This window comes from Oncorhynchus nerka, linkage group LG10 (genome assembly GCF_034236695.1).
Source record: "Oncorhynchus nerka isolate Pitt River linkage group LG10, Oner_Uvic_2.0, whole genome shotgun sequence".
In the NCBI taxonomy this organism is placed as follows: Eukaryota; Metazoa; Chordata; class Actinopteri; order Salmoniformes; family Salmonidae; genus Oncorhynchus; species Oncorhynchus nerka.
In genome coordinates this window covers 21,443,015-21,464,944 of record NC_088405.1, presented here as the reverse complement: position 1 = coordinate 21,464,944, position 21,930 = coordinate 21,443,015, and the positions used below count along the sequence as shown (strand labels likewise).

The window sequence follows — 21,930 nt, the reverse complement described above, 5'->3', positions numbered from 1 at the left end:
CCTCCTCCCAGAGCGCTAAGAACCTTGGCGTGATCCTGGACAACACCCTGTCGTTCTCAACTAACATCAAGGCGGTGGCCCGTTCCTGTAGGTTCATGCTCTACAACATCCGCAGAGTACGACCCTGCCTCACACAGGAAGCGGCGCAGGTCCTAATCCAGGCACTTGTCATCTCCCGTCTGGATTACTGCAACTCGCTGTTGGCTGGGCTCCCTGCCTGTGCCATTAAACCCCTACAACTCATCCAGAACGCCGCAGCCCGTCTGGTGTTCAACCTTCCCAAGTTCTCTCACGTCACCCCGCTCCTCCGCTCTCTCCACTGGCTTCCAGTTGAAGCTCGCATCCGCTACAAGACCATGGTGCTTGCCTACGGAGCTGTGAGGGGAACGGCACCTCAGTACCTCCAGGCTCTGATCAGGCCCTACACCCAAACAAGGGCACTGCGTTCATCCACCTCTGGCCTGCTCGCCTCCCTACCACTGAGGAAGTACAGTTCCCGCTCAGCCCAGTCAAAACTGTTCGCTGCTCTGGCCCCCAATGGTGGAACAAACTCCCTCACGACGCCAGGACAGCGGAGTCAATCACCACCTTCCGGAGACACCTGAAACCCCACCTCTTTAAGGAATACCTAGGATAGGATAAAGTAATCCTTCTCACCCCCCTTAAAAGGTTTAGATGCACTATTGTAAAGTGGCTGCTCCACTGGATGTCATAAGGTGAATGCACCAATTTGTAAGTCGCTCTGGATAAGAGCGTCTGCTAAATGACTTAAATGTAAATGTAATGTAATGTAATGTGTGTGTGTGTGTGTGTGTGTGTGTGTGTGTGTGTGTGTGTGTGTGTGTGTGTGTGTGTGTGTGTGTGTGTGTGTGTGTGTGTGTGTGTGTGTGTGTGTGTGTGTGTCACCATCACATACTGAGGGATATGAGGTCAAGAGAGAAGCAGAGAAGAGAGAATGGTAGCGAAATGGTTGCCTGGTGAGAAAATGTGGGGCATTGTACAAAACAAAGTCATGGGCGATTGAATCGTCTCTAATCAATCAGAGTATAAAGCCAGTGATGTGATTTATGATTAGTGTTGGCCCAACCAGTCGGATTCTGGGACCAATCAGACTGGAGAGAATGTGTTCGCTGCAAGACGTCGGAGAGGAAAGCAAATCCAGACTCTTGGTGGAGAAGAAACAATAGTGGGCATGGCGTTGGGCCGACGCCATGGTGGGTGGGTAGTCAGGCTAGCAAAATGGCTCTTTGATGGGAAAATTACCCAATCAAAGAGACAGCATTACCAATGTTCTAGTACAGTAGAAGATCTGTAGGTCACAATGCCCCCTCAGCCATCCTACAGAGGCATATGTTCAGAATTCCTCTGGGACTCATGAAACTGTCCTTCAGACTCTTTGGCCGCTGGGTTTCAGTGTCTAACTGCTCTATAAGTCCATGGCAGACTTGAAAGTCACAACCTTAATGAATGATAGAGGCAAAAGGCTGTGTTAGCATGAGCAGTGCCATTGAGGGCTTCCACCATTTTAATGTAGTCGACTTGGTTTGACTTCCAGCTTCATTGGCTGATCCTTCCTGGTGACTCTGTTAGAGTCATGTCCAACCGAGCCATCAGGAGGGATCAGCCAATCGTGAAGAAGAAAATGTCCTACTTCAAAATGGAGATAGCCTCAATGCTGCTATAATGGCACAGATACAAAGATGGTCACAATACATACATTATATTTACCTCTGCATCTTTGTGGACGCATGGAAGGTTATGTGGTACAGAAGACGCTCGCTGCAGATGTTGACAAACACAATTGTGGAACTTGCCTGATTTGTCATGGCAAAAAAAAAGGTGAATATCTGAAAATGGTCAGAATCAGATCAATTAAAAGTAAGTTACTGTAGTATACCTTGTAAATCAAATCAAATCAAATTTTATTTGTCACATACACATGGTTAGCAGATGTTAATGCGAGTGTAGCGAAATGCTTGTGCTTCTAGTTCCGACAATGCAGTGATAACCAACAAGTAATCTAACTAACAATTCCAAAACTACTGTCTTATACACAGTGTAAGGGGATAAGGAATATGTACATAAGGATATATGAATGAGTGATGGTACAGAGCAGCATACAGTAGATGGTATCGAGTACAGTATATACATATGAGATGAGTATGTAGACAAAGTAAACAAAGTGGCATAGTTAAAGTGGCTAGTGACGTAAGAATGCAGTCAATGATCTAGAGTACAGTATATACATATGCATATGAGATGAATAATGTAGGGTAAGTAACATTATATAAGGTAGCATTGTTTAAAGTGGCTAGTGATATATTTACATCATTTCCCATCAATTCCCATTATTAAAGTGGCTGGAGTTGGGTCAGTGTCAATGACAGTGTGTTGGCAGCAGCCACTCAATGTTAGTGATTGCTGTTTAACAGTCTGATGGCCTTGAGATAGAAGCTGTTTTTCAGTCTCTCGGTCCCAGCTTTGATGCACCTGTACTGACCTCGCCTTCTGGATGATAGCGGGGTGAACAGGCAGTGGTTCGGTGGTTGATGTCCTTGATGATCTTTATGGCCTTCCTGTAACATCGGGTGGTGTAGGTGTCCTGGAGGGCAGGTAGTTTGCCCCCGGTGATGCGTTGTGCAGACCTCACTACCCTCTGGAGAGCCTTACGGTTGAGGGCGGAGCAGTTGCCGTACCAGGCGGTGATACAGCCCGCCAGGATGCTCTCGATTGTGCATCTGTAGAAGTTTGTGAGTGCTTTTGGTGACAAGCCGAATTTCTTCAGCCTCCTGAGGTTGAAGAGGTGCTGCTGCGCCTTCTTCACGACGCTGTCAGTGTGAGTGGACCAATTCAGTTTGTCTGTGATGTGTATGCCGAGGAACTTAAAACTTGCTACCCTCTCCACTACTGATCCATCGATGTGGATAGGGGGGTGTTCCCTCTGCTGTTTCCTGAAGTCCACAATCATCTCCTTAGTTTTGTTGACGTTGAGTGTGAGGTTATTTTCCTGACACCACACTCCGAGGGCCCTCACCTCCTTCCTGTAGGCCGTCTCGTCGTTGTTGGTAATCAAGCCTACCACTGTTGTGTCGTCCGCAAACTTGATGATTGAGTTGGAGGCGTGCATGGCCACGCAGTCGTGGGTGAACAGGGAGTACAGGAGAGGGCTCAGAACGCACCCTTGTGGGGCCCCCGTGTTGAGGATCAGCGGGGAGGAGATGTTGTTGCCTACCCTCACCACCTGTGGGCGGCCCGTCAGGAAGTCCAGTACCCAGTTGCACAGGGCGGTAGTATACCTTGTATGACTCATACACGACTCCACTGTTGACTTAAACAGGGTAGGTAAACACCTGATTGTGTGAAAGTCTGATGACTTCATTTGTGAGGTTTCATTTGGAGGAGTGTCCCAGTTTTGCTGGAGTTCAATAAATCAGATTAATTAATGACCCATGTGAATATCTCTCATGGAAAGGGCAGCTAAGAGATGTATCATCTGGTGTGCTTAGAGCACAAATGGCATCTGACACATACTCACAGTCAAAGGCTGTCTCCTTTCAACTTACAGTCATTCCTGTCCATGTTTGCTGGTTTCATGGAATTCCAACCCTTTTTACTAGCCTGAAGTCACAAGATGTGCTGAGAAAATTAAAATGTTTAAAGATTTTGGAAAATGTTAAAATTCAGGATGGGCGATACGCTACTCACTAAATCTCTACAACTGACTTTACGATAAGGACCTATCAGGACCACATCAGAAGAAGGGTCATACTCAAAATGCCACATTTAATGTCAGAACTATTTTTGGCCAAATAAGTCAAATAACTGTTCACAACTTGCTTGGGCCAAGAAACACGAGCAATGGACATTTGACCGGTGGAAATCTGTCCTTTAGTCTGAGTCCAAATTTTTGATTTTTGGTTCCAACCGCTGTGTCTTTGTGAGACAGAGTAGTTGAACAGATGATCTCAGCATGTGTGGTTCCCACCGTGAAGCATAGAGGAGGAGGTGTGATGGTGTGGGGGTGCTTTGCTGGTAACACTGTCAGCGATTTATTTAGAATTCAAGGCATACTCAACCATCATGGCTACAACAGCATTCTGCAGCGATACGCAATCCCATCTGGTTTGAGCTTAGTGGGACAATCATTTGTTTTTTTAACAGGACAATGACCCAACACACCTTCAGGCTGTGTTAGGGCTATTTGACCAAAAAGAAGAGTGATGGAGTGCTGCATCAGATGACCTGGCCTCCACAAGCACCCGACCTCAACCCAATTGAGATGGTTTGGGATGAGTTGGACCGCAGAGTGAAGGAAAAGCAGCCAACAAGTGCTCAGCATATGTGGAAACTCCTTCAAGACTGTTCGAAAATAATTCCAGGTGAAGCTGGTTGAGAGAATGCCAAGCGTGTACAAAGCTGTAATCAAGGCAAAGGGTGGCTACTTTGAAGAATCTAAAATATATTTTGATTTGTTTAACACTTTGTTGGTTACTACATGACTCCATATGTGTTATTTCATAGGTTTGATGTCTTCACTATTATTCTACAATGTAGAAAATAGTAAAAATAAAGAAAAACCCTTGAATGAGTATGTATGTCCAAACTTTTGACTGGTACTGTATATTAATTATATTTTTCTCCTTTATACTATTGGTGGAAGAAAGGGGGAGGAAAAGTGTTACACTTACACTGAACAAAAATATAAACGCAACATTCAACAATTTAAAATATTTGACTGAGGTACAATTCATATAAGGAAATCAGTCAATTTAAATACATTAATTAGGCCCTAATCTACAGATTTCACATGACTGGGAATACAGATATGCATCTGTTAGTCACAGATACCTTAAAAAAAAGTAAGGGTGTGGATCAGAAACCAGTCAGTATCTGGTGTGACCACCATTTGCCTCATTTAGCGCAACATCTCCTTCGCATAGAGTTGATCAGGTTGTTGATTGTGGCCTGTGGAATGTTGTTCCACTCCTCTTCAATGGCTGTGTGAAGTTGCTGGACATTGGTGGGAACTGGAACACGCTGTTGTACACGTTGATCCAGAGCATCCCAAACAGGCTCGATGGGTGACATGTCTGGTGAGTATGCAGGCCATGGAAGAACTGGGACATTTTCAGCTTCTTGGAATTGTGTTCAGATCCTTGCGACATGGGACTGTGCATAATCATGCTAAAACATGAGGTGAATGGCACGACAATGAGCCTCAGGATCTAGTCACGGTATCTCTGTGCATTAAAATTTTCCTTGATAAAATGAAATTGTGTTCATTTAGTTTATACCTGCCCATACCATAACCCCAACGCCACCATGGGGCACTCTGATCACAAGGTTGACATCAGCAAACCGTCCGCCCACACAACGCCATACACGCTGCCATCTGTCCTGTACAGTTGAAACCAGGATTCATCTGCGAAGAGCACACTTCTCCAGCATACCAGTGGCCATCAAAGGTGAGCATTTGCCCACTGAAGTCAGTTACGACGCCGAACTGGAGATGAGCTTCCCCGACTGACAGTTTGTTCAGAAATTCTTCGGAAGTCATGGGTGAACAGGGAGTACAGGAGGGGGCTGAGGACGCATCCTTTGGAGCCCCTCTGTTGAGGATCAGCGAAGTGGAGGCGTTGTTTGCTAACTTCACCACCTGGGGGGTGGCCTGTCAGGAAGTACAAGACCAAATTGCACAGTGTGGGTTTCAGACCCAGGGCCCCGACCTTAATGATGAGCTTGGAGGGTACTATGTTGTTGAAGGCTGAGCTAGTCAATTAACAGCATTCTTACATAGGTATTGTTCTTGTGTACAGAGCGATGGCAATTGCATCGTCTGTGGATCTATTGGGGCGGTATGCAAATTGAAGTGGGTTTCGGGTGTCAGGTAAGGTAGAGGTGATATGATCCTTAACTAGCATCTTAAAGCACTTCATGACAACAGAGGTGAGTGCTACAGGGTGACAGTCATTGAGTTCAATTACATTTGCTTTCTTGGGTACAAGGACAATGGTGGCCATATTGAAGCAAGTGGGGACCTCCGACTGGGATAAGGAGAGATTTAATATGTCTGTAAACACTCCAGCCAGCTGGTCGGCGCATGCTCTGAGGACACAGCTTGGTATGCCGTCTGGGCTGGCAGCCTTGCAAGGGTTAACACACAAATGTTTTACGGCGGCCATGGAGAACGAGAACCCAGTCCTTGGGAGCGTGCCTCTTCGGTGGCACTGTATTATCCTCAAAGCGGGCGAAGGTGTTTAGCTTGTCCAGGAGCAAGACGTTGGTGTCCGAGACGTGGCTGGTTTTCCCTTTGTAATCCGTGATTGTCTGTAGACCCTGCCACATACGTCTTGTGTCTTTTCCGTTGAACTACAACTTCAGTCTCTCTATTGATGTTTTGCCTGTTTGATAGCTCATTAAACATGGGACCAACACTTTACATGTTGCGTTTATATTTTTGTTCATTGTAGTTCCATCACCGAGGGTGTTGCCCAGAGCACAAGGGGGAGTCACAAAAATGGCTACTTCTTGTCACCATGGCTGGCAGGACACATGGCGGAATGGTCGACTGCACATTGACATTTTGTGTAGCAGGCAGCTAGAGAGCACAGAGGAAGCTGTGGCCAGACACCAATGGACAGGGAGGACGCACGCTGAGTGGAAGGCTAACTGGAAAAAACACTGATGTATTGGGTGTGCATCTATTTTAAGTGACAGCAAAATGATTTTAATGCACAGAGAGCATGATGTTTCACTATTGAAAAATAAAATTGTGAATTAAGTTGGCCCGTTGCTTTACCATAGACACCGACCAAGCACCACTTATTTCAGACACCAGATAAGGCCTATGAAATCAATTTTAGTCAGACGGGAGAAATTCTGTTTGTATTACTCAGACTTTATAATTGAACATACATTTCTCAATTATGAAATGCCCCCAATGTGTATAACACAGGAACGTTTCAGATAAGCTTACACATCCAATTTGATTTTATTGGAGAATACCGGTAATTGTTTTTGAGGTGAATCAGCTTTTTCTCTGCATATAAAAATTTGGGCCAAAAATGTATCATGGATCTCATGAGTTGTTTTTAGACAGGTAATGATTTGGCTCCACTCTGTGCAGCCAACAAGTTGCATCTCATTCCAAACCATTAGAATGAGTCTGTCAGTCAGATATAGCACATTATCAAACCCTTAGTAGTCATTTACTGAGCCAGCTACCCTGAGCAATGTACTGATTATATTTTCATTGACAAAAGATTATGACCATGAAGAGTGTGAATGACTGGTGTCCAGCCTTCAACTCCTTAAGGTTAACAATGCATCTTTCCAGGTAAAGAGGATTTTAGCACAGCATAGGAACCCCTGTGCAGTATGTGAGAGAAGTACAAGAGGAAAGGGAGAGAGCCATAGTTGAGGTTAACCATTTGCAGCTTGGTAGAAATTCATTTGGAATTACAAAGTAATGCATTTTTATTAATTAATTGGCATCATTACTCCTTTATACAGAGGTGAGATGTTGAGGCCGAACAACTTGTCACAAGATTTGACTGCCAATTCCATTGGAAAATACATTGCAGTATGGCACAAATGGATGAACGGCTTAGTTTCACCAGTTGTCAGCACTTTTGAAGCAAGTGGCATTGTAACATGCTCCGCTTGCAACCTTTATTTAAGAAGGCAATTCAGTTCATTTCAAATTCTTATTTACAATGACGGCCTACCCCAGACGACGCTGGGCCAATTGCACGTCACCTTGTGGGACTCCCCATCACAGCCTGGAATCTAACCAGGGTCTGTAGCCTCTAGCACAGATGCAGGTCCTTAGACCAATGCGCCACTCTGGGCTTGATTACATTTAGAAAATAAGTTTGCGCATGTACACGTTTCCTGGTGGTATGTAGCTTTGAAAAATACACTTGGAGGAGAAAACAAATACCCAAATATATTTTATTTCAACAATATAAATATTTACATCTCACATTTAAAAGATATATTTACAGACAGATATTCCATTAAGAAATATTAAATTAATGTACAATTCAGGTAAAATGATATTTTTTGGCTTCCAGTAAGATTGTCGCTTTCTGACGACTAATGCCGGACAACTGACATCACAGGATTGTCACAGAATACAGTGTGTTCTAACACAGAGTATGCAATAGCCCGAGATCCTTTTGGCCTGAGGGGGCAGTGTGTTAAAAGGTCCATGACTAAAACTAATAAATAAGATTTGAAATGTTGTTGGTTTTAAAAAGGTTAATGATTGAGTTTTCTTCCAGGGCTGCATTGATCTCACAGGCGTCTGACGTTCCTCTTGCTGCGAGCGCTGCCGATGAGGATAGGGTTAGCCTTGGAGCTGCTAGGCCCCCGGGCCAGCCCTGTCTGGCAGGCTGAGGAGCCATGAAAAGGGCCCTGGCACAGGGTGCAGAAGTCAAATCCACAGCTGAGGCGGGTACAGGTGGCCCTCATGGCGTCTGCATTGTGCTTGGCAGGAGAGCCGCAGCGTTTACAGGGTTTCAACGACTCGTGCTGCTTCAGCAAACTGGCAGCCTAGAGAACAAAACCACCAAAGGTAAAAAAAGACTACAGAGCATATCTCACTCATTGTATCATTTGTAACATGAACATGTCAATGACTTTCTTGGAACTGATTGAAGGGTGACACCAACTCTCAATAAGTACACACACTGAGCACCATCATGTCCTCTGAACCGTTACAAGCAAAGTACATAGCACAACCCTCACCTCTTGGTATTCTCTGAAGCGAGATTGCTGGGAGCAGTACAGCGTCTGTGTACCTTCTCTCTGGGAGCGCGTCCTATAGGTAGACTTCTGGATAGGGGTTGAAGCTACTCTCTGCATACAGGACATCACAACCCGGGACAGCGCCGCATCTCGCGTCAAAGAGCCCACATTCTCCAGTCCTACAGAGGTTCTTGGGTCCTACAACAAAAATTGACATGGTCATTTATCAAACAATATTCATACAGTGGATTACCCTATGGTTAGGTAATTAACATTGAAGTACTGGAAGGGGCCCCTGTAAATGAATCCAGATAAAGAACATATCAGCATAAGGGATTAGCAAAGTTGGGAGCCGCTGCAAGCTAAAAAACAAACCATCAATGTGGTTCAGAACTGTTGCCACCCGATAAAGGGTATACAATGACTATAGGAACCCCAGTTAAATGTAAGTGCTTACCCTGAGTCGCTCTTTAGCCTGGTCGCATCTACAGAGTGCAGACTTGTTTTGGCAGATTACTTTTCTCCAGGTCTTGCTCACTTTTCTACAGCTGTGAAGAAAACAAAACCACCATGAATGAACAGCGGTGTAAAGTACTTAAGTAAAAACACCTGAAAGTACTACTTAAGTAGTTTATTTTTTATTACATTTACTTAACTACATTCCCAAAGAAAAGTATGTACTTTCTACTCCATACATTTTCCATGACACCCATAAGTATGCATTACATTTTGAATGCTTAGCAAGGTAGGAAAATGGTTCGATTCACATTTATCAAGAGAACATTTAATATACATTTTTTTTATTTTATTTACTTTATTTAACTAGGCAAGCAAGTTAAGAACAAATTCTTATTTTCAATGACGGCCTAGGAACAGTGTAACTGCCTTGTTCGGGGGGAGAACGACAGATTTTTTTCCCCTTGTCAGCTCGGGGATTCGATCTTGCAACCTTTCGATTACTAGTACAACACTAATCACTAGGCTACCTGCCGTCCCACATCCCTGGTCATCCCTACTGCCCCTGATCTGGCAAACTCACTGCCTGTGGTAAAATCTGCCTGTTTGTAAATCATGTCTGAGTGTTGGATTGAGCACTTGGCTGTCCGTAACTTAAATAAGAAAATGGACCCGTCTGGTTTGCCTAACATAAGGAATTTGAAATGATTTACACTCTTACTTTTGATACTTAAGCATATTTTAGCAATTACATTTACTTTTGATACTTAAGTATATTTAAAAGTTACAGACAGCCAAGTGCTCAATCCAACACTCAGACATGATTTACAAACGAAGCATGTGTTCAGTGAGTTCGCCAGATCAGGGGCAGTAGGGATGACTAGGGATGACCAGGGATGTAGGGTAGCCTAGTGGTTAGAGCGTTGGGACTAGTAACCGAAAGGTTGCAAGTTCGAATCCCCGAGCTGACAAGGTACAAATCTGTCGTTCTGCCCCTGAACAGGCAGTTAACCCACTGTTCCTAGGCCGTCATTGAAAATAAGAATTTGTTCTTAACTGACTTGCCTAGTAAAATAAAGGTTAAAAAAATAAAATAATAATACTTTGACCTACTCAAGTAGGATTTTACTGGTCGACTCACTTCTACTTGAGGAATTTTCTATTAAGGCAACTTTATTACTTAAGTATGACAATTGAGTACTTTTCAAACCACTGTCAATGAATACACAAGAGTATAAAGGCATTTCCCAGTTGAAAAACCTCTACAACTGTCATAGGACCAGTAAAGATCACACGTTTACCTTATTAAGTCTACATCTCCTAGCAGAAGCAGGATCCTTGTGAGGATGTGCTTCATGTCCCTCTCTAGCAGTGCTTTTAAAACGTCCATATATTCAAGGCCCAAGTGCCCACCAATAACCCTTTCAAGGCCAGAGTCCTCTGCTAGCCTGCTAATGACAGACCAGTCATAGCTTTGGGTCCTCTTGAAACTGTTGGCGAGTTCTTGGCATACAGCGTGTTGAAACTTCAGTATGGGGAGTTTTGAGGCAGTATGCTTAGCCTTGTTGTGATAATCAGCAACTGGAGTACTTGGGGAGAATATATGCTGTCCTGGAGACTTCTCTAGTTCCTTTATGTTATCAAAGTCCTCTATCTGGCTGTTCTGTAAAGACAGGAAACCGCTGTCCTCGAATGCTTCACAGCCTAGGTTCACCCCGTCAAGGTCCACATTATGTTGGTTATTCTCCTTATTGTGAACACCTTTCACATCATCCTCGAGGCAAAAGTTTGCAGCTGTGGTGACACATGGTGAGAGCTGTGATTTGGCTACTACTTGGGCGCATTCCTTTAGTGGTGAGGTTCTCAGGCCAGACTCCTTGTATGTGACATGTTTCTCCATGTCGCATGGAAATCGGGGTTCCTCGTAGTTGGACGGATATTTCATTTTTTTAATGGCTGATTGTGTTCAAATTGTAACCCTGAGGTAGAGAAGATAAAAAGTTGCATTAGCCAGTTTCATCTCAATCAAAACGCGCCAAACTGGATAGATAGTCAGAACTACAACACGTTGTGCATCAAACCAGTGGATTGCCCACTTATAGAGTTTGTTATATTCTCTAAAATGTAACATTAGCTAGATATTGTTTTGGTTGATCAAAAAGTATAAAGACAACGTAGAACTGCAATCTCTCCAAAGGGCGCACTCCTAGTTCCCCCCAATTTAGCTTGTAACATAGCTAGCTAACTGGCTAGACAATTGAGTAAAATACTGTAGTGAACTACGAAAACACCATCGTTAACGCTAGTCGTTTGCAGCATCAGATCTTCCAGTAACGTTAACCTTCGTTATATTAAAGATAATGTTGACTGTGGTTATTATATTCATAGGATAGCCAAGGATAGCTAACCTCTAATTTTACGCGCGTACGTTTAGCGCTTAAAAACGAAACTGTAATATTGATATTAACGTCATTGCAAAATGTATAGCTACAAAGCAGTTTAACTAACTACCGAACGTTAAATTAATATTCAACTTCATAGCTAGGTAGCTAAGCCAGATAGTTATGGCTAGTCAAATTGGTTATCATTTACTAACGTTGCAAACTAACCAGCCTGCATCAAAATGAAATGCGACATATCATAGCTGAACACAAGTTAGCTAGCTATAATAGCAAACTTGAGGTAACGTAACAAAATGTTTCATACCTGTAACTTTAATGACTTCTTGATTCCCACCTATTTCTGCTGTTAAACTTTTGCTACGACATTAGCTCGCTAAGCGGGGTTTCCACAAACTTGAGAACTACTTGAATGAGGACAATATGAAAATGCGCCTGTTTCCTAGCTACACATTTGAAATCCGTGTCCAAAAGGCGCACACCAATGAGGACCAAGCAGGGCAGTTACCTTTAAACCGGGAAACAAATGGGAGTAGAGGAAAGCGCACGCTGACGTTATACGTCAGAGCGCAATAGACCGCTGCATTTTCCCCCCAGTATTTCAAACAAATAACCATTTTTTATTTTCAGTTTAAAAACCTTTCTTAGAAAATATGTCGAGGTGTACGCGACTCGTTTAAATATTGGTGCAATGATTTTTTTTCTTATTCTTTTAAAAATGTGTTTGAAATATGGGAAAAGAAAAGGGCAGTCAACACAGCATGAATAAAGTAATAGGCAGTCACTGACAAATACCTGTCATGTCATACACAAATATAATTCATTGGGCAATACTTTGTCTCTGCTGGGGGGAGGGGGTACTGATGTATTTTGAAGTTTTACTGCTAAAAGACAAAAAAGCAGTTTGAGAACTGGCAGTTCACACCCATGGGCGGAGTGTGTAATGTGGGCTCTTAAACTAAAACCATGAAGGCAAACAAACACACTGATCTTGCAAAAGACAACATGCATAGCTTCATAGATTTAATGTAAACTACCACATAGACTATTATTGATCAGAGTTATTTTCTCCAAGAATGTCCATGAGAATCTCCTGGTTAGAGAACTCCTCTAGTGCCAAATTCATTTCCTCTAGATGCTCTTCGCCCACAAGAAACTCCCTGACATCATGCACTGTTTTCAAAATCCGATGATCTGTGATTCGGTCCTGGGGAAAGTTGTAGGTCCTGATTTTCTCAGATCTACCTTTGGTACCAATCTAAAAAACGGATAGATTAAACATAGTCAATAAAGAAAATGTGCTATACAGACCAACACTTAGTGTAAAAGCTTTGTAACCAACAGACAGCCGGCAACTATTTGAGTTCCCACTCCCCCAAGCCCATCTCAGCTTCCACTTTCAAGGCAGTAAATCTTCCAACAGACAACTTTCTCACCTATGTCAGTCATGTCGATTCTATCATTGCAAACCATATTAACTTTTGCCCATTGCTGTCCATTGTCTTTCTACAACACTGTCTTTTTGAGAGTTCAAGTCTAGGTTTTGTAAATTACTTTGTAGTAAACATACAGTGCATTTGGAAAGTATTCATACCCCTTGACTTTTTCCACATTTTGTTACATTACAGCCTTATTCTAAAATGTATTAAATTATTTCCCCCCCTCAATCTACACACAATACCAGATAATGGCAAAGCAAAAACAGTTTAGAAATGTTTGCTAATTAATAAAAAATTAAAAACTATCACATTTACATAAGTATTCAGATCCTTTACTCAGTACGTTTATGAAGCACCTTCGGCAGCGATTATAGCCTTGAGTCTTAGGCATGACGCTACAAGCTTGGCAAAGCTGTATTTGGGGAGTTTTTCCCCATTCTTCTTTGCAGATCCTCTCAAGCTGTCAGGTTGGATGGGGATCGTCGCTGCACAGCTATTTTCAGGTCTCTCCAGAGATGTTCGATCGGGTTCAAGTCCGTGCTCTGGCTGGGCCACTCAAGGCCACTCAAGAGACTTGTCCCGAAGAAACTCCTGCATTGTCTTGGCAGTGTGCTTAGGGTTGCTGTCCTGATGGAAGGTGAACCTTTGCCCCAGTCTGAGGTCCTGAGTGCTCTGGAGCCGGTTTTCATCAAGGATCTCTCTGTACTTCACGCTGCTCATCCTTCCCTCGATCCTGACTAGTCTCCCCGTCCCTGCCACTGAAAAACATCCCCAGAGCCTGATGCTGACACCACGCTCCACCATAGGGACGGTGCCAGGTTTCCTCCAGATGTGACGCTTGGCATTCAGGCCAAAGAGTTAAATCTTGGTTTCAACAGACCAGAGAATCTTGTTTTTCATTGTCTGAAAGACTTTAGGTACCTTTTGGCAAACTCCAAGCGGGCTGTCATGTGCCTTTTACTGAGGAGTGGCTTCTGTCTGGTCCGTCTACCATAAAGGCCTGATTGGAGGAGTGCTGCAGAGATGGTTGTCTTTCTGGAAGTTTCTTATATCCCCACAGAGGAACTTTGACTGAGCTCCAGAGTTACCATTGGGTTCTTGGTCACCTCCCTGGCCAAGGCCCTTCTCCCCCGATTGCTCAGTTTGGCCAGGCAGCCAGCTCAAGGAAGAGTGTTGGTGGTTCCAAACTTCTTCCATTCAAGAATGATAGAATACACTGTGTTCTTGAGGACCTTCAATGCTGCAGAAATGTTTTGGTACCCTTCCCCAGATCTGTGTCTCGACACAATCCTGTCACAGAGCTCTACGGACAATTCCTTCAACCTCATGGTTTGGTTTTTGCTCTGACATGCATTGTCAACTGTGGGACCTTATAGACAGGTGTGTGCCTTTCCAAATCATGTCCAATCAATTGAATTTACCACAGGTGGACTCCAATCAAGTTGTAGAAACATCTCAAGGATGATCAATGGAAACACTATGCACCTGAGCTCAATTTCAAGTCACATAGCAAAGGGTCTGAATACTTATGTAAATAAGGTATTTCAGTTGTTGTTTTTTATACATTTGCAAAAAATAAAAAATACAACTTTTCACTTTGTCATTATGGGGTATTATGTGTAGATTGATGAGGAAATGTTTTTATTTAATCCATTTTAGAATAAGGCTTTAACGTAACAAGATGTGGAAAATGTCAAGGGAGCTGAATACCTTCCAAATGCACTGTATGGAAAAACTTTGAACTGGATTTTGATATCCATTCCTTATATAACAATTTTAACCAGGAACAATCTTGTATGTGTGCAGTTCAGATTCGTACCTGGACTTTCCGTGCAGTATATCGCTTACTGGTCTCTTCTTCCAGCCTCATACTATAGAGTTTGGCACGTAAAACCTTCATGGCCTTCTCCTTATTTTTCAGCTGGGATCTTTCCTGCTGGCATTCTGATACCACACCTATGACCCCAAAACAGAGATAAAACGCCATTGGTTTCAAATCAAATCTATATAAGAATAGGAGTTTCATACTCCACTGTCTGATCCTTGCGGAATTGTATTGGCTGAGATTACCTGTCGGTAGATGAACTATTCGCACTGCGCTGTCTGTGGTGTTGACATGCTGGCCCCCGGCTCCACTCGCCCTCTTGGTTTCAATCCTCAAGTCCTTCGCATTAATTGTGAAAGTGATCTGAAAAAGAAATAATGAATTGAGCACTTAGCAAAATAAGTCTGTACTTAATCTTTGGTAACAGTGGTAATGTTACCAAAGAAAGAAGGTAAGTACAAGGTAAGTACAAGGGCCAAATGCCTCAGGGAAGGTCTCACCTCTGTAGGCTGGGGTAGCACTGCCACGGTCATGGTGCTGGTGTGCATTCGGCCCTGTTTCTCAGTCTTAGGGACTCTCTGCACGCGATGCACACCTGCCTCAAACTTCATCCTCTTGTAGCTCTTAGGACCACTGACACTGGCTGATGCATGACGTAACCCACCTGCAGACAGTTGACATTCACACACACAAAGTTACCATTCATAAAATGGAGTCAATTGAAGTTTGGGTAAACACTAGCAACAGGAATGGTTTGACAACAACAAACCTGTTAATGTGACTGACCTATTTCACTTTTCATGTACTCCAGGATGTCAAACCCCCAGCCCTGGTGTGCTGCAAAGCTCTGGTACATGTCAAAGACCTCTGCAGTGAAGAGCATGGCCTCCTGACCTCCAACCCCTGCGGTGACCTCCAGGACCAGGTCACTCATGTCTGACTCCTCCTCAGGGATCAACAGGGACAGGATCTGAAGGAATGGAGAAGAATCAGACATGACAGTTTAGTAATTTTCTCAAACTATGTTTTCCATACTGATTCGATTTCCTTTCGCCATCCTAAACGTGCTTTAATCAGTGTCATCTTATTCCGACTGTAGGGGGAACTTAAAATGCAGGTGTGTACCTTTTGTCTAACATCTTGAATCGCTTTCTGACAAGCCTCTCTCTCAAGGACTGCCAGGTCACGCATGTCTGGGTCGTCATCTTAGAAAGGAAAAACAATGTTTCTTATTTCACTGAATTTACTATCAGTGAAAGATCCATTTATACCGAACAGAAATATAAATGCAAAATGTAAAGTGTTGGTCCCATTTTTCAATACGCACAAAAAGCTTATTTCTCTCACATTTCACACATTTGTTAACATCCCTGTTAGTTAGTTAACATTCTTTGCCAAGATAATCCATCTACCTGACAGGTGTGGCATATCAAGAAGCTGATTAAACAGCATGATCATTACACAGGTGCTGGGGACAACAAAAGGCCACTAAAATTTGCAGTTTTGTCACACAACACAATGCCACAGATGTCACAGGTTTTGAGGGAGCGTGCTTTTGGTATACTGTCAGGAGGAATGTCCAATAGAACTGTTGACAGAGAATTTCATTTGAACTTTTCTTCCATAAGCCACCACCGTCATTTTAGAGAATTTGGCAGCCGGCTTCACCACGGCAGACCACGTATACCCGCGCCAGCCCAGGGCCTCCACATCAGGCTTCTTCACCTTCGGGATCGTCTGAGAACAGCCACACGGACAGCTGATGACACAAACTGTCAGAAAAAGTCACAGGGAAACTCATCTGAGTGCTCATCGTCCTCACTTGGGTCTCGACCTGACTGCAGTTCGGTGTCGTAACCGAATTCAGTGGGCAAATGCTCACCTTCGATGGCCACTGACACACTGGAGAAGTGCTCTTCACGGATGACTTCGGTTTCAACTGTCCCGGGCAGATGGCAGACAGTGTGTATGGTGTCGTGTTGGCGAGCGGTTTGCTGATGTCAACATTGTGAAGACTGCCCCATAGTGGCTTTGGAATGGGCAGGCATACGCTACGGACAACGAAGACCACATTTTATTGAGGGCAATTTGAATGTACAGAGATACCATGACAAGATCCTGAGGCCCATTGTCGAGCCATTCATCCGCCGCCATCACCTCATGTTTCAGCATGATAATGCACAGCCCCATGTCGCAAGGATCTGTACACAATTCCTGGAAGCTGAAAATGTCCCAGTTCATCCATGGCCTGCATACTCAAGAGACATGTCACCCATCAAGCATGTTTGGGATACTCTGAATCGACGTGTATGGCAGCATGTTCAAATTCCCGCGACTTTGCACAGCCATTGAAGAGGAGTGGGATGACATTCCACAGGCCACAATCAACAGTCAGATCAACTCTATTCGAAGGTGTCGTCACGCTGCATGAGGCAAATGGTGGTCACACCAGATACTGACTGGTTTTCTGATCCATGCCCTGACCTTTAAAAAAAAGGTATCTGTGACCAACATATGCATATCTGTATTCCCAGTCATGTGAAATCCATAGATTTGGGCCTAATAAATGTATTTCAATTGACTGATTTCAAATATGAACTGTAAATCTTAGAAATTGTTGCATTTATATTTTTGTTCAGTGGTAGATCCAAGATGCATACATTATACACAGTCACCTGATGTAGGAACAGGTATCGTTTGTTACAATGTCAAACTCACAAGCTGCTGATACCTATTGGCCATGAGATGCCCTTCTGTTGATAGAACATCACACATTAGGTGTGGCCTCACCTTTCAGTAATGTTTCAGTTTCAGCAAATTCCTGCTGTTTTGTCTGAAGCTCTCTGGTGTACTGGATTAGTGGGGCTAGTACAGAAACTCTTGTTCTCTTCACTCTCAATTCCTCTTCACCGTCCTGCTGTCCCTCTGTCATGTTGACAACTGTCAGACTATCTCTGTACTCTGTCTCCATCTTCTTGATGTAATCCTGTAGTGATCTTCTGGCAAAGATCTCGTCCACTGACAGTAACTTTGTAATCATCAATGGCCGAGTTGCATGCATAGCTCTACTATTTGGGCAAAGCTTTTGGGACGAATTTTGACATCTACCGCATAGAACCGCTCCGTAATCTCTTTGTCTTTGGGACATGACAGTAGACCCCCTCTGGTAAGAGGACATCCAGGACCGACCACACACGTTCCCTACGTGCATTTTGACAGCTTGAGTAAAAGCCATACTAAACAATGGTTCGCATAAAAGGCTCAATACAACAGTGGAACAATATTACTCTTTATAATTTGTTGATTTGTTTAGCATATTATCTAGTTAGCTAGCTGATTTGTTTTGCACTACGCAACGACAGCTAATTGAAGTGATATGACGTTCTGAAGGGTTTTGGATAGTGTGTACAGTTGTATCGACCATAACGACTATTTTCCATAAATCATTTTTTTCTGGATGTTCATTTATCGTAGCTAGCTAACCATCGCCAAAGCCAGAGAAGTTATTTGAGAGGTGCAGCTCAAGGGCGCTGACATGTTGGTTTTTGCACATAGGTAGTTGCGCACTATTTCGATTCTCATATACCGTAAGTATGGAAATAAACACGTAAATTACCGTAAGTAAACAAATACATGTAGCCAAAACATTAAGATTTATTTGTAGTAGTAGCTACAGTATATAATAAACCGGATAGTTTGGCTCCTGGTGCTGATTTGCAAAAATATATATATTTCTTTACTGCTATAATTACCTTGGTAACCCGTTTATAATAGCAATAAGGCACATTGAGGGTTTGTGGTATATGGCCAATATACAACGGCTAAGGATTGTATCCAGGCACTCCGCGTTGAGTCTGCTTTGAGTCGTACATAAGAACAGCCCTTAGCCTTGGTATACTGACCATAAACCACAACCTCTCGTGCCTTATTCCCTAAGTATCGCATTGTGTAAAAAATAACAATGTTGTATAAAACTTCACCAAAGCATTCAAATGTCAAAACATGAATGTGTCACTGCACCTGACTGTCTTAATGACCACTTTGACTGTTGTGTTTACTGTTTATGTAAACAACCCAGGGAACAACCATCCCATGTTCCACCAGCAGATGGGAGGCAACATCCATCCAACTTTGCAGTTCACTGAATAGTCAATTTACAGATTGTGTAATGTGTAACTAACTACCAATGATATATATGTAACTACCCACTATATATGTAACTAAAAACTGGTTGAATCAACGTTGTTTCCACGTAATTTCAACCCCCCAAATATATGTGATGGGGTTGAATCAACATGGAAAACTGATTATATATATATTATATATTTTCACCCAACTTTTAACCAAAATCAAAACTAGACGTTGAACAGTGGGTAGACGTCTGTGCCCAGTGGGTAGAAATGGGGTAATGGTTTCATTACAGTACTGTATGTGTATGATGTTGGTAGGTTATTGCTTGCAGCTGTGCACCATCATACGATTGGCAGCTCATAAAGCAAATCAAGTTCAAGAAGAGTATTGCCAAATTTGGTTTTCCTTGGAATTTGCCTTGGGCAGGATAAAACATATTATATTTAACCAGATTTGGCTGTTGCTCAGCGCTTTTGGTTCTTTGGAAAATGAGGATTTCCCAGCTGTGATTCATATTTTCTTTGCCCATGAGATAGATAGGATGGAATGCAAGGAACACACACAGTTTCCAGTAGTAATCAGGTTGAGATTTGTACTACTTGATGTTGGTAGTAAATAAGTAGTCACAACACTACAACCAGACTACACCAGCTTTTCGCAACTGCAGAAGAAGACAAAACAGGAAGTAGTTGGTTGTTGTTAGCTAGCTACTGTTTTTGACCATCCTGAATGTAATCATCTTCCATCCTTCGTCTGCCTGTCTTTCATGGCCCTTATGCTCAAATCAATCTTTAAATGCTTGTTTGATTTGATTTAGTCCTATTGATTTGATTTAGTCCTTTAACTTTGAGTTTTGGTTGAGATGGAGATGTGAATCCAACACATAAATGTTTTATTTGAAGACAAACTGGAATTAAAGCCAGACTAAGTCACTGGCACAGAAGGAACTATCCAAGCAGAAAATGCATCTCCTTCAAATGTTGATATTTGGTTGCGTTGACAACGAAACACAATTAAATCAACCAGAGCTTGAAATCCTAGGGCTATTGTATTGTCTATTTTTAGTTTACTTCTGTGTTGAATTGAAGCAATAGCTGTTGATGACTTTATAAATGCTATGTAGGCCTAAATAGCATCATTGATGATTGATAATGTACAGTCACATTTCATTTGCTCTGTTAAACCTACCCTTTGGAATGACTTCGATAGCAGCAGTGAATCTATATTTAGTTTTTAAGTGGAGATCTCTCAACAATCATTCTCATGATAGCACATTGATAATAGTCAGTGACAAGTATCATATCTATGCTGGGCTTGTTTAAAATGCTGGATAGGAGACCAAAATAATAGCTTTAGATCAATTCTCCAGTAAGAAATTCTCTAAAATGACTTTGGAGGCAGCTTATGATAGAGAAATGAACATTCAATTATCTGGCAACAGCTCTGGTGGACATTCCTGCAGTCAGCATGACAAGTGCACATTCCCTCAAAAACTTGAGATATCTGTGGCATTGTGTTGTGAGGACAAAACTGCACATTTTAGAGTGGCCTTTAATTGCCCCCAGCACAAGGTGCACCTGTGTAATGATCATGCTGTTTAATCAGCTTCTTGATATGCCACACCTGTCAGGTGGATGGATTATTTTTGCAAAGGATAAATGCCCCCTAGAAGGCATGTAAACAAATGTATGCACAAAATGCGAGAGAAATAAGCTTTTTGTACGTATGGAACATTTCTGGGATCTTTTATTTCAGCTCATGAAACATGGGACCAACACTTTACATGTTGCATTTTATTTTTGTTCAGTATATTTTATACAAGGTTTGTCTATGTTGGTTACCATGATGACATAATCCTGTGGTTGAAATATCACTCCCAAAACAATCATTTTGATGACTTTTCCAAATCCAGTGTATATTCCACGTAGATTCCATGTCACAATACGTTGACATTGCGTTGAAAGAATGTTGATTTAACCAGTTTGTGCCCAGTGGGGTCGATTCCCTGTGAGGGATACAAGCCCAAAGTGCCAATTATAGGGTTTAGCCTTGGTGCCGCTGCCAATATAGTGAAATCACTATCTCTTGATCTAAAGTAACTACAAAAATCCCCCCAAAGACACAATGACCACCCCTGTAGATGTGGAAATTAACTTGGTTTACATTGTGCTGGATCAATGGGTCGCTTCAAAGAGTAGACAGTGTTATCACAAGAAAGATCAGACAATCAGACACACTGGTTTAAATCATCTTTCACAATCTACCCCCCAGTTTGCTAAAATTCTCAATACAAGACTCGGGTGATCCTATGGATGAATAACTTCTGGCTGCAGGACTTCCATCAGACTTTTTGGGCAGGCTGCCCCATATGATTCCTAAAAAAAGGTTAATCTCCTGCAAAGTTATGCTTCGTGCTAATTATTTAAGGGAATTAGAAGGATTTTCTTAATATGGGTCAGGCCAGCGACTGTGCTGTGTCACCATAGATTACAGGACCTGGGGGGCTGTCAGGGGTGTATGGCGCCTACACAACCAGAGTAAAAAACATCTGGCACCGCACACTATTTCAGCAATCCAACTTAAATCCACATGGAAGTTGGATGCAATTACACTTGTAATATTCTAAGGGGGATTTTCAGTCGGAGGTGAGGGAGGTAGACAAAGGAAGCAGACAGCTGCAAAACAAGACAAGTACTGTTTTAAATGTGTATTTCAAACAAAGAGTGACTTGTTGAATGAGGTCAGGATTGTGGTATACATATTAGGAACTTCCCCACCCCTCCTCGTCAGACTTCACCCCTCCGCTAGTCATGTCTCACCATGCACTAGTCAAACGTCACTACACCCCTTCAACGCTTACCCCTGATTTTCTCAGGTGTCACCCCTCCGCCTCACCTCTCTCACCCATGCATCAGTCACATCTCACCTA

General features: G+C 42.8%; 2 protein-coding genes across 2 annotated transcripts; both read right to left on the bottom strand.

Annotated features, from left to right (window-relative positions):
• Positions 1-7,939: 7,939 nt before the first annotated feature.
• On the bottom strand, positions 7,940-12,512 carry fbxo5 (F-box protein 5). The gene is made up of 5 exons (XM_029669170.2): positions 11,914-12,512; positions 10,509-11,186; positions 9,209-9,299; positions 8,752-8,949; positions 7,940-8,556 (listed from the first exon to the last, which is right to left on the bottom strand). Exons 2-5 carry the CDS (start codon positions 11,150-11,152, stop codon positions 8,299-8,301), a joined length of 1,191 nt encoding a protein of 396 aa, XP_029525030.1. The 5' UTR covers positions 11,153-11,186; positions 11,914-12,512; the 3' UTR covers positions 7,940-8,298.
• A 104-nt stretch (positions 12,513-12,616) lies between these two features.
• Positions 12,617-18,429, bottom strand: mtrf1l (mitochondrial translational release factor 1-like). Its single transcript, XM_029669169.2, has 7 exons — positions 17,661-18,429; positions 15,996-16,075; positions 15,657-15,840; positions 15,371-15,534; positions 15,116-15,233; positions 14,865-15,001; positions 12,617-12,864 (listed from the first exon to the last, which is right to left on the bottom strand). The coding sequence occupies exons 1-7, from the start codon at positions 18,103-18,105 to the stop codon at positions 12,655-12,657; spliced, it is 1,338 nt and encodes a 445-aa protein (XP_029525029.1). The 5' UTR covers positions 18,106-18,429; the 3' UTR covers positions 12,617-12,654.
• Positions 18,430-21,930: the final 3,501 nt, after the last annotated feature.